The sequence below is a fragment of the Misgurnus anguillicaudatus genome, chromosome 5 (assembly GCF_027580225.2).
Source record: "Misgurnus anguillicaudatus chromosome 5, ASM2758022v2, whole genome shotgun sequence".
Classification (NCBI taxonomy): domain Eukaryota; kingdom Metazoa; phylum Chordata; class Actinopteri; order Cypriniformes; family Cobitidae; genus Misgurnus; species Misgurnus anguillicaudatus.
This window is the reverse complement of record NC_073341.2, coordinates 17,875,247-17,887,333: the sequence shown is the minus strand read 5'-3', so window position 1 is coordinate 17,887,333 and position 12,087 is coordinate 17,875,247. Positions and strand designations below refer to the sequence as shown.

General features: G+C 40.9%; 1 protein-coding gene across 2 annotated transcripts; it reads left to right on the top strand.

Moving 5' to 3' along the window:
• The first annotated feature begins 5,412 nt into the window (after positions 1–5,412).
• LOC129414586 (uncharacterized) lies at positions 5,413–11,620 on the top strand. Of its 2 annotated transcripts, XM_055168643.2 has the most exons (5): positions 5,413–5,595; positions 6,348–6,678; positions 6,933–7,214; positions 8,963–9,131; positions 9,931–11,620. In XM_055168643.2, exons 2-5 carry the CDS (start codon positions 6,414–6,416, stop codon positions 10,820–10,822), a joined length of 1,608 nt encoding a protein of 535 aa, XP_055024618.2. In that variant the 5' UTR covers positions 5,413–5,595; positions 6,348–6,413; the 3' UTR covers positions 10,823–11,620. The 2 variants fall into 2 exon arrangements, with proteins under 2 accessions (XP_055024618.2, XP_055024619.2); XM_055168644.2 differs by lacking the exon at positions 5,413–5,595 and having other exon boundaries at positions 5,629–6,678.
• The last annotated feature ends 467 nt before the right edge of the window (positions 11,621–12,087 follow it).

The window sequence follows — 12,087 nt, the reverse complement described above, 5'->3', positions numbered from 1 at the left end:
ACCCTTCAAGCCAATGACGCCACTCCTCCAGTGCCAATTTGACGGCCAACAACTCCCGATTGCCAATGTCATAGTTAACTTCCGCAGGAGATAGACGATGAGAATAATACGCGCAAGGATGAACCTTTCCGTCTGAGGATGCGCGCTGGGATAACACTGCTCCTACCCCCACCTCTGACGCGTCGACCTCCACTATGAATTGACGTGAGCGATCAGGGGTGACAAGAATAGGAGCTGAAACAAAGCAGCTTTTCAGTTTGGCAAACGCAGCCTCAGCTGCGTCTGACCACCTGAACGTCAAACTAGGGGAGGTCAAAGCGGTCAGAGGCGCGGCTAGTTGGCTGAAATTGCGAATGAAACGCCGATAAAAATTGGCGAACCCCAGAAATCTCTGCAGGGCCTTGCGAGACTCTGGGGATGGCCAATCTACCACAGCCTTAACCTTCTCAGGATCCATGCGAACACCCTCAGTCGAAATGATGTGTCCTAGAAAAGAAACAGACTGTGCATGAAAAACGCATTTCTCCGCCTTGACAAACAATCCATTCTCTAGCAACCGCAGAAGCACTCGTCGTACGTGTTGCACGTGTTCCTGGAGAGACGAAGAAAAAATCAATATGTCATCCAGGTAAACATATATGAACTGATCGACCATGTCTCGCAACACGTCATTAACAAGTGCTTGGAAGACTGCCGGCGAGTTAGATAGCCCGAAAGGCATCACGCAGTACTCAAAATGGCCACGAGGGGTGTTAAAAGCAGTCTTCCATTCGTCCCCCTCCCTAATGCGGACCAAATGATAAGCGTTACGTAAGTCCAATTTAGTGAAAACGGACGCTCCCTGCAACCTCTCAAAGGCTGAAGACATAAGCGGCAAAGGATAAGTATTCTTTACCGTTATGTTGTTCAACCCTCGGTAATCAATACAAGGTCGCAAGGATCCGTCCTTCTTTCCCACAAAAAAGAACCCTGCCCCCGCTGGAGAAGAGGAAGGGCGAATGAACCCCGTTGCTAGAGAACTGGATATATATTTCTCCATGGCCGCCGTCTCTGGAATAGACAAGGAATATAACTTGCCCTTAGGCGGAGAGGTACCTGGCAATAACTCTATCGCACAGTCATAGGGACGATGAGGAGGAAGAGAATCAGCCCGGGACTTACTGAACACCTCCTTCAGGTCGTGGTACTCTGCGGGCACGTTAGACAAATCCACTGCTTCCCCCTGAAACACAGACTCAGAAACATTAACACCAGCAGACAAAAGACAAGACAAATGACACTCCTCGCTCCAGCTAACCACAGATCCAAGACGCCAATCGATCCTGGGGTTGTGTTTGTGGAGCCAAGTGTGACCGAGAACAATGGGAGTCTGAGGTGAGTCTGTGATGAGGAATGAAATCTTCTCCGTATGATTACCAGATGTGATGAGTGAAACAGGGATGGTGGTCTGAGTGATGACTGGTAGCTTGTGTCCATCAAGTGCAAACGGTGCAATGGGATGTTTGAGGGAGGTGAGAGGAATCCTGATCTTATGTGCGAAGTTGATGTCCATGAAACTACCCTCGGCCCCAGAATCCACCAAAGCGTGCTGATCCAGTGTGTGGGTAGACCACCGTAGTCTCACCGGAAGGAGTGTCGATGTTGATGAGGTCTTCCTGGCAGAGATCCCACCCGATAGTAGCCTCAGATTTACTATCGGGCTTGATCCTTTTACTGGGCAGCGCTGGATGTGATGTTCTGGGCTGCCACAGTATAAACACAGTCCAAGGGATCTCCGCCTGATCCTCTCCTCCCGGGAGAGCCGAGCTCGCCCCACCTGCATGGGTTCCAGATCTCCAGGTGGGCTGACCGCAACCTCTGGCCGCCGGTGCTGAACCTCTGGACAGGTTGTGCGAGTGGTCCTCTCCCTCCATTTGGCTGCTTGGTTGAGCCGGTTGTCTATCTTGATAGTGAGTTCGATAAGTCCGTTGAGTGAAAGGGGAAGTTCAACGGCTCGAATCTCCTGCTGGATGCGGTCAGCCAACCCATGCAGGAAATGATCCCACTGCGCCTCTTCGTTCCACTTACACTCCGCCGCCAGGGTGCGGAACTCAATAGAGTAGTCTGATACGGACCTATCCTCTTGACGTAGGTCCGCTAGAAGCCTGGCCGCCTCCCTCCCGGCGACGGAGCGGTCGAAAACCCGTCTCATCTCCTCCGAAAGGGTGTGGAACGAAGCACAGCAGCGATCTTGGCTCTCCCACACCGCCGTCCCCCAGAGGGCAGCCCTCCCCGTAAGTAGGGAAAGTACGAACGCCACCTTCATCTCCTCGGTGGTGAACGTGCGGGGCTGCAAGGCGAAGTGCAGAGAACAATGAGAAAGAAATGATCGACAAAATCTTGGCTCACCCGCATACTTCTCTGGAATGGGGAGGTGTGGCTCGGACTGGGGAAAACCCCCAGTGGTGATCGGCGGTGTGGGTGGCGTGGGGGGCGCAGTGGGCGGCGGTGGAAGATGTTGTTGAGCCTGGAGAGCGAGCTCGGAAACCTTCGTCACCATCGCTTGGAAAGCTCGACCCATCTCATCTATCGCCTTGTCTTGACGATCCATGCGACCCACGGTGCGTTGCAAAAACTCCTCCAGATGAGATGGGGAGCGATCGCCTGCTGCTTCCATGATGGTCAGATCCTTCTGTAACGATACAATAAAGTGGAGGAAGCAAGCGCAGGCGATCAACACAGATTTATTATGAATGATGGTAATACAGTGAAACAACATAGAAAGTGACTGAGTCCAGGATGTTGGCAATGGTGATCGAAGGTCTACGGTGGCGTGAGAAGTGTTGGTTGGTGAAGTCGGTGGTGAGTGTGAAGATGGCCAATGGATGAAACCAGGAACGGACCGGAACACTCACACGAAGACGACAACACGAAACACTAATCCAAATGCACGAACACGGGAGACGATAATCCAAACTGTGTGGCTGGAACATGAATGAGGATCTGACAACAGGAAGAGAACTGAGTGAGTATATGTAGCTGATGGGTAATGAGGACCAGCTGGAGCGAGGCAATCATACACAGGTGACAACACTTAATCAAACGAGCACATGGCAGAGGTGAGTGAACAAACAAACACACACACACATGACACGGAGGAAACAGAGGATTTCCTACCGTGACAGTAGGGAGGTCACGTGTTACATGTATAAAACGCACATTTGCGGACCATTTTAAACAATAAACTGACACAAAGACATTGATTAGTATCAGTTGACATACAGCAACGTAGGAACGGTCCTCTTTCTCAACACTTGTAAACACTGGGGCGGAGTTTCGCGTTCGTCCTCTGTGACCTCTTGACCCTTATGACGTATTGTGTGGGGTCACGCTGGCGCATCACGACCGGATCTAGACAAGAAGTTGTGGTTTAAAAGTGCATATTTTTTATTTTTCTTGTCAAAAATGACAATCGTTTTGCTAGATAAGACCCTTATGCCTCGTTTGGGATCGTTTATAATTCTTTGAAACTCCGTTGAAAAAAACTGTTAAGTGTTGAGTTAAGTATTAAATGTTGGGCTCTTTTAAAGTCCATTAAAATGAGAAAAAACCTGCAATGTTTTCCTCCAAAAACATAATTTCTTCTCGACTGAACAAAGCGCCATTCGCATCGCCCCACACGAGGACTGATCGCGTCTTTGCATTGACTTTGTATGTAATCTACTCGCGCAAATCATTGAACTCGCGTCTGGTGTGAACCCACAGTAAATGATAGCATATAGCATTAACTAGCATGTAGCGCTAACTTAGCAGTCACAGCTTTTTTTAGCATTGCAACAACTTGGTAATTAATTTAATGTGTAATTTAGTCTTGGAACGTACATCCCGACTGTGACCTCAGTGACGTTTTCCAGCAGTCTTTTGCGTGCATGAGCTTTACATGAAAATGAGGATATGCGTTTAAGGCTCATGATATATCATTACCATGTACAGAGCTCTTATTTTTAAACGATGCCTACACTGTAAAAAGAAATTTAACAAAGAAAAAAAAAACGGAAAAACACCCATAACACATATAGTATGGAAATTTTCTGTTAAAATATTCAGTAATTTAACTGTAAACGTACAGATTTTTTACAGTGTAGGTAAATACAGTTTTTTATGGCACCTTTAAAAAAAGTTTTTACCAATTAACGTAATTTTGATCATATTAATGATATAATTAATTAATGACATCATATCAACATATATATTTTATGTTATTTTAAATTAACAAATTAAGGTAAACAATTTAAACATGTTTATAGACGGTTTCATCGGACGCACGTGATACACTTCTGGATCCGAACTTTACTTCCGGTTTCGTTTTTTTAATGGTCTGACTAGTTGCTAAACTGATCTCTTGAACAAATGCCTCGTCGAAAATAACAAATGTTTTGGTTTCCTATGTAATCTATATGTTGTTTTTTTGCTTGTTATATAAATAAACTACGTTTAAAGTACTTTGTTGTTATTTATTATTAGCGGAGTTTACCGGAAGTTACCTGCAGACCGCGAGAGCCGCTTGTTATAGTTGTTACTGCTGAAACCGTCTTTAGTTATGGCAAATTATCGCAAGTCAAAACTTAAAATTGTAGGTTGAATTGACTTGGATAAACAAGTTGCTTATACTTCATGCTGCATTTTTTTACAGTTCAACAAAATGATCATCTATTTAGCAATAACTGACAACGAATTAAAGACACATCCTTGGTAAACCACAGCGGAGAGTATAATTCTATTATGCTTGCTATAGTTGAAATGCCAAAATGTTTTCCACTTGTTTCGCAGGCGTACTCTCAATGGAGATGACATCATTCATTCATTGCGAGGTGATGGACGAATTGACACAGGTCAGCAGCCCCAAAGGATAATGGGGGCTTGCATTGGCCAATGTGTCGACAGACATATAGGGCACATTTGGCCTTTAAATGAGCATCAAATATCACAAAAATGTCTGACTGTATATTATCAAGCCACTTGCAATTGTAGCAGACTGACAAAGCATTATTTTTATTGGAGTTAAATATACATGCCTTTGGAATGGATACAGTGGTCCTAAATCCAAAGTGTTTCTTCCGTTCGCTAGCAGCCAAAATAATGCCATGACACTTTAATAATGGGTGGGAGACTTGAGAAAAGGATCTGGGCAGAATGTTAATCCATTTCACAATCCATAGTTAGTGTTTTTGCTGTAAATTGCAGATTGCAAAAGCTCACAAAGTGAATCAGTCACTTATTTCAAATATGTGTGTGAATAAACATATGTCTGGAATAGGTTAACTTTTGGAAAACATGGAAACGCTGAGCACTCTGATTTGAAACGGTGCCATGGTTAAACACTGACATAATTACATAGAGCTAATCCCAGGTTTTGTTGTTGTATCCATGGACAACATAATCCGGTCTTGTTCGCTCACCTTAAACAGCAGACTCTAAACAAAACAGCAAACCAAAGCTGAAAGTTCCCTTGGATACTGCAAAGATGCTCAGACTTTCAACAAAGAGACATCTATACTTTTGAACTGGAGTTAAAAATAAAATCTGAGTAAAAACAGAAGAGTCTTGGATTGGAAGGTAAGACAGCGACTTTCTTAAGATGTATGCGAGTTGAATTAATGTCCATTGATGGAATCTTCCTACACATCTTACATTCCCTTTTTAGGGATGGGTCAGATAAAACAAACCTGCTGTCTGTATCACTTTGGCCGGGGATCATTTAAGCATTTACAGATGTTGTACATTTTGTGGATGCATGGTGTAATGAGAAGCTACTGGGGCCCTTTTACATTCGTTTTGCTTGAACATCACAAGAGAAAGACTGGACAAGATAAAGTTTTTTGGGCTGCTTGTGTAAACATTGTAATTCATTTGATGACTTTAAAGCAATGAATTTTGTATGCACAGTATAGTACACGCTATATGGTGATACAGGCACAAAACAAACAAATCGCTCGCAGTTATATAACATACAATTGTTCTTCATGTTTCAGTACTGTTTACTTACTTTATAGTATGAAATAAACAAGGATCTTTGAGACAACATGGAACATGCAAAGAATTCAAACTTAGCATAATGGGCATGTTAAAGATTAATAATGACGTCCAGATTGTTAAACTCTTATACAAGCATTCCATACACCAAACACAAGCTTTTCATCATATATCATAAAAGATCAAACGCTGAACAAAAGTTATGTGAAGAAGTTAATGCACGCAGCTACAGCCTGGCGTTCTGTTAATAAGTAATATTGGTCACAGACTTACAATTAAACCAAACATGGCATGTTATACAATAAGATGATCTTTTTCATTTTTACATTTGCTAGGTGGTACTAGGTAATCCTTTAATTAGTGGAGGACTCAATCCATGCGAACATGAATAGAGCCATGTGATGCATTTCTACCCCTTGAGATGTTTCACAGGATTCGTTAAAAACGCAGATTCAATGGCATGGAAGCCAACACTGAAACAAAGACTCCAGGTCACAAACCAGAGAGGTTTCCCACCTCTTGAAACTATTCCAGTAAATCAACATGGATCATCTTCTCCAAACACTGGTCTCAATAGCAACACCATGCTTCAGGGCAGGTCTCTTAAAGATTCAAGACAACGCTCGGAAAAAAACTCATTCACGGCTAGAAAAGCTTTTCTCATAGGTAATATATCAGAGTATGTCATGCATATTATTCAAACATTGCATTACAAGTGCTTAATAGAGTATTGATCACATGCCAAAGAGATATGATTGGGTAATATTTGGAATAATTAACCCAACATTGGAGTTTAATAAAATCAAGTGCTGTAACATAACATAATAACATAACACATCATTACTTTAAATCCTTTACTAAGGATCAAGATGAATTTGTTCTGACATGATGAATCATAATCTCTGTTTATGTTATCGGAGCATGCGGGGTGCAATGTGTTCTGTCACCACGACCTACAAACTGCTCCACATCATCACCCAATAAAGATGAGAAAGAGAGACCTCGTTCCTCTCCTTCAAGAGGTGAAAGAGTCGAGAGAGAGATGGAGGGATGGTCTGCATACTCTGGGATCAAGAGAACAGATAAAAGAGAGCGAGCGAGGAGCAGTATACACAGAGAGAGAGCACCGGTGGATTTAACACACAGGCCTTTCACTGTTCCACTGGAGAAACAGATGAGATGTCGAGCATTAAGCACACCAGGTATTGCAATGACAACGCACAGGTCACATGATCAAACTTTATGATGAGAAAGCAACCTTAATATATTTGAAGGAATCTCCAAAATTAAAATTTATTTAAAATGTACTCTTATGACTTCCATGTTGTTGAACATACAAACAAATAATTTTATGTTAAAATGTCACAATGTCGAAATTCAAATATGGTGGCACATTGATACACTGTAAAAATGCATTATGAAGTTAAAACAACTTGGTTTTACAAGTCAATTTAACTATTTTAAAGGCGGGGTGTGTGATTTTTGAAAAACACTTTGAAAAAGGGAGTCGGGCCAGCTACCAAAACACACTTGTAGCCAATCAGAAGTAAGGGGCATGTCTACTAACCTACATCTGGATTGCGTATGTGTAGGTGGGTCTATCAAAAAAGGTCCAGATTCTACTGGGGTAGGTGTAGTTTTAAATGTCAACATTGGCTTTCCTAGATCATGCACCCCGCCTTTAAGTCCTGACTTAAGTTGATAAGTTGACATGATTTATAAAAACAAGTTGAAATTGTGCAACTTGAAAGTTCATTTTAGTACTTCAGAGGTAAGATTAAGATCTTTTTAAAGAGTACTGTCCCAGTCACAGACCATTATTTCTGACATTGTAGTAGGACGTGAGACAAGTGTACTTGCCTGATAACATGACATCATGTAAATAGTTTGTTGTCTTAGAGGTCTCACTGATCAAAATTATGACCTAGCAGAGGAAAATTGCTGCTGTGTTCTCCTCTTTACAATAAATAAACTCAAATGCTTCCAACAAACTAAACAACCTTTGGGATATTGCAAACATGTATCCTTAAATGAAGCAGTGTTGGGGAAATTTACTTTTAAAAGTAATGCATTACAATATTAAAGGGACACTTCACCCATTTGCATTAAGCTGTGTATAGTTAGGAACCCAATCATGTTTTTGAATCATTGCTTCATTCCCTCTGTTTCCCCTGAGACAGGAGAAATACAGATTTCAATGTTGCACTTCCTTCTTTCAATGATGTAAAAATCATCATTTTGCATCATTGAAAAAAGGAAGTCCTATATCTTTGTAGAGGGGGTGAGACTACAAAAACTCCTTTTCTTGGTCAAATAGGCACCTAATTCGAAATGTATGTTACAGTTCGACTACAAATATGATACACTTTTAATAAAAATTTATGTTTCTACAGGTGAAATGCTCCTTTAAGTTACTCTCCAAAAAAGTAACTAATTGCATTACTTAGTTACTTTTCATGGAAAGTAATGCTTAAGTTACTTTTAAATTACTTTTTCTTAATTGGCTGAGGCTTGATCTCTTTCAGACCTTGCAGGTGGCTTTTACGACAATCGCATATTTCCATAGCAAAAATGTCAAGCTTTGGCCTGCCATCTCTGTTTCTGAATGAAACTTATCCCGCTCAGGCGCTCACGCATAGAGCGCGTAAATCTACGTTAATGCATTTAGTTTAATGCAGTACATTGTTTTTTTTACATCTAATTAATTAAACTGAAAAGTAACTCGCATTGCTTTTTTTAATAAGTAACTCAAATATTAATGTGTACATTTATAAAGTAATGCAGTACTTTACTCGTTACTTCAGAAAAGTAATATTATTACGTAATGTGTGTTTCAATTGATTATTTATTAAAATACTTTTCAAAATATATCCTACATAGGACTTTTAGGAGTTATTGTGAGAAATATTCAGTCATATTAGAAACAGCATTGATTTCATTCTTTATGAAGATATTCCCACATGCAAGATTCTCTGGCGAAGAAAAGATTATCAAAGTTTCCTCCAAGATGATCCTCAACACTCTGCTGAAGACAAGAGTCTCGACCTGACTCCATCTCTTCATCTCTACCTGCCTTCATCATACCAGCCAGAAGAGCTGCTGGGAGAACAAAACAACGGGTAAAACCTTAAGAAGAACATAACTGGCTAGCATATAGGAATGAGAAAAATAATAGTCTCATTCATCTCTCCTTAGGCAGTTAATAAGTGTGCGAGTGATATCATAAGCCCTCTAGGCCATTTCAGCAGTATTAAATAACACATTATGTGCTACATGGTTTGTGTCCTTCATTTAGCGGATGACAGTATGATGTTCTCACTTTCATGGGAACTCTCAATATGGTAACTCGTGAATGGTATTAATCTCATATTGATAGATAAAACAGATTTGAACCCAACAACTGCAACCAGCGCATAGATTACCGAGCTTAAATGTGATAATAGGATATAGTCATTCTTTAACCTTAAATACTGAACCTGTCTTTGATGTAAACGCATGAATTAAGTGAACAGGGCGTATAATCGGATGGAAAAATATCTATTGAATTAAGTTTCCAATGACTACATAGTTCACAGCTTTTTGTAATTTATGTTTTGAGTTGTTCAATGTCTTGGTATCTTAGCAGCTGTTATACAGCTGCAGGTCTGGGTGCAAATTTCATTTCCCATTTGGTTTTGCAGGTTTCGCTCTTTTTCCAGATTAGCTACGAGTCTCAGTGGTGCAGCATTCAAGGTCTAACTTGACTTTTGGGGTATTTTTTACAAGTAATCCTCCAGACAGTCATGTAATCTGCTAACAAGTGTAAATGTTAAAACCCCCATGTATGCAGGTTACTTGAAACGTTTTTTAGGATGTTGCATACATAGTCAGCTTACATTGTCATTTCTGTAAGTGTTGACAGTTTGTTTTCTTTTAAAGTTTGGATGTGCACGACAAGCAAGCCGTCACGCTCACAGTGGAAGTCAGAGAGCATAACATCGCCACAGATATCCAAAACCAAGACATCACTGTCAACAGTATAAATGAAGAACGGCAAAATGATTTTACGGATGGCTTACAATATGATGTCACAGATGCCAGGCGGCCTGACAATCCACAGCCTGGCATGACTGACACACAGCAAGAAACTCCAGAGGAAAACTTTGAGAATGACATCATAGACGGAAAATCGGAGAGAATCACAGATGACAACATTCAACATGAAATCACAGATAACAGCATCGCGCAAGTAAATCAATGTGATATCATCGACGTTGGTGAATCTTACACTGAAGATGGGCAACCAAAAACTAATAACACATATAAGAGAACCAGATCAAATATTCATAACCGGACTACATACTTAAGAGTGAACAACACCTCTAATGGCAATCTCATAGACAAAACACGTTATCCGGCCCCAGCTACGGCTCTTACATTCCCATATTTAATGATGGACAGAAATCCCTCTTCCACGGTAAGCGTCTTGCCATCGTTTTATGGAATTTCGTTTGGCATCAAAACATTCAACACTTCTGAGCCCCGCAGTTCCAAAACGAGAAGCAGAAGAGTCTATAATGACATCAGATTTATGCGGCCGATGCATGACGTGCGACACATCATAGAAACAAAAGGAAATTCCTGCTCTTTACAAACAAAGGCTGGAGGCGTAATCAGCCCCCGCCCCAAAATAATGAGCACTGAGAGGAGGACCCCGCCTCATAAAATTAAAACCACCAAAACATTTTTGTGGGGACCAGACGGACCCCAAGAAACTAAGACGGTGTGCGAGCTACATAGTCACTTGAACAGGTGGAGGAGCTCAGTTTAATGTAAGAGGGCAGACATGCGTGTGGCCTTACATGCCTTTATAATACTGCATGAGAGTTTGGGTTTAAATGCAAATGTCTCATGGTTTTCAGAAGGACTTATTGAGAACACCAACCTCAAAGTCTAGCATAGAAGAACTATGAATTATTTGGGATTTTTGAAACACTCTGGTTTTTCTCAATGACTGACGTTTCAGTTCGTGTTGACGTGAATTATTATGATTCATTGAAAAACAAATCCCTGCAGGGTCTTGGTGATTTCTGTCTGTGACTCGATATAAAACCAGTAGATCATCTAAGATGTAACTCTTTTATTATGAAAGCATGAGTCTGGTGAGTGTATTTCAGCACGGGGGAATCATATTTCATAACGCTGTAGAGAGTTAAAGAGAAAATAACAGCCATTGGCTTTGGAAAGTAAAATGCATTCATATCTAAAGAATCAGACGTTTTGTAAAAAATATTGATACGTTAGTAATGTTAAATTAAATGCCAAGTATGAGGAAGTAGAAATTACATTGTTATAATTTTAAATGTTGTGAAATATATACAGTATGTGCAAAAGGCAACAATACCATGCCAGAATTAGATTTGTTGTTTTGCAAGCGTATATATGATATGATCATATAAAATAATTTCTAAGTCTCTTCATTAGAATACAACCAGAAAATACAGGAAATGTGTATGTAGTATTAAAAACAGTATAAAATTAAGCTGAAGTGGCAAGTATTCAGGGTAAACTCCGCTTTACTCAGTGCGGCTCGTGACTGCTCATCCGAGGGGCGCTAATTCAAAATAGGTGTTCGGAGTGTCATGTGTGTTGCTCGTGTTTTCAGGATTGTTTGTTGTGTCATGTAAACCATGTGCATCACGTGCTTTGTCAAAATAAGTGCTTGCTGCACACACTGTTTATGATAAAAGATAAGAAGCGCAAATGGAGAAATACACGCAAGACACTCTCTTAACAGTAAACTCTGATTACGCATGAGATTATGCGAGTATACGCGAGCGTCTCTTTTATCATAAACCATTTAGACGCGTCTGCAGCAGGCACTTATTTTGCAAGACACGTGATGCACACAGGATCTCTTGACGCGCAGAACAAATATTTTGAAAGGGGGAACCACACACATGATGGGCTACATACATGTTGTGATGAACTTCGCATTGAGCGCCTTTGAAAAAAGATGTTACTGGCCGCCACTGCCTTGAACAATATAGCAGGCAACGGCAGGACCTCTTAAACCTAAATGAAATTAAATCCTAA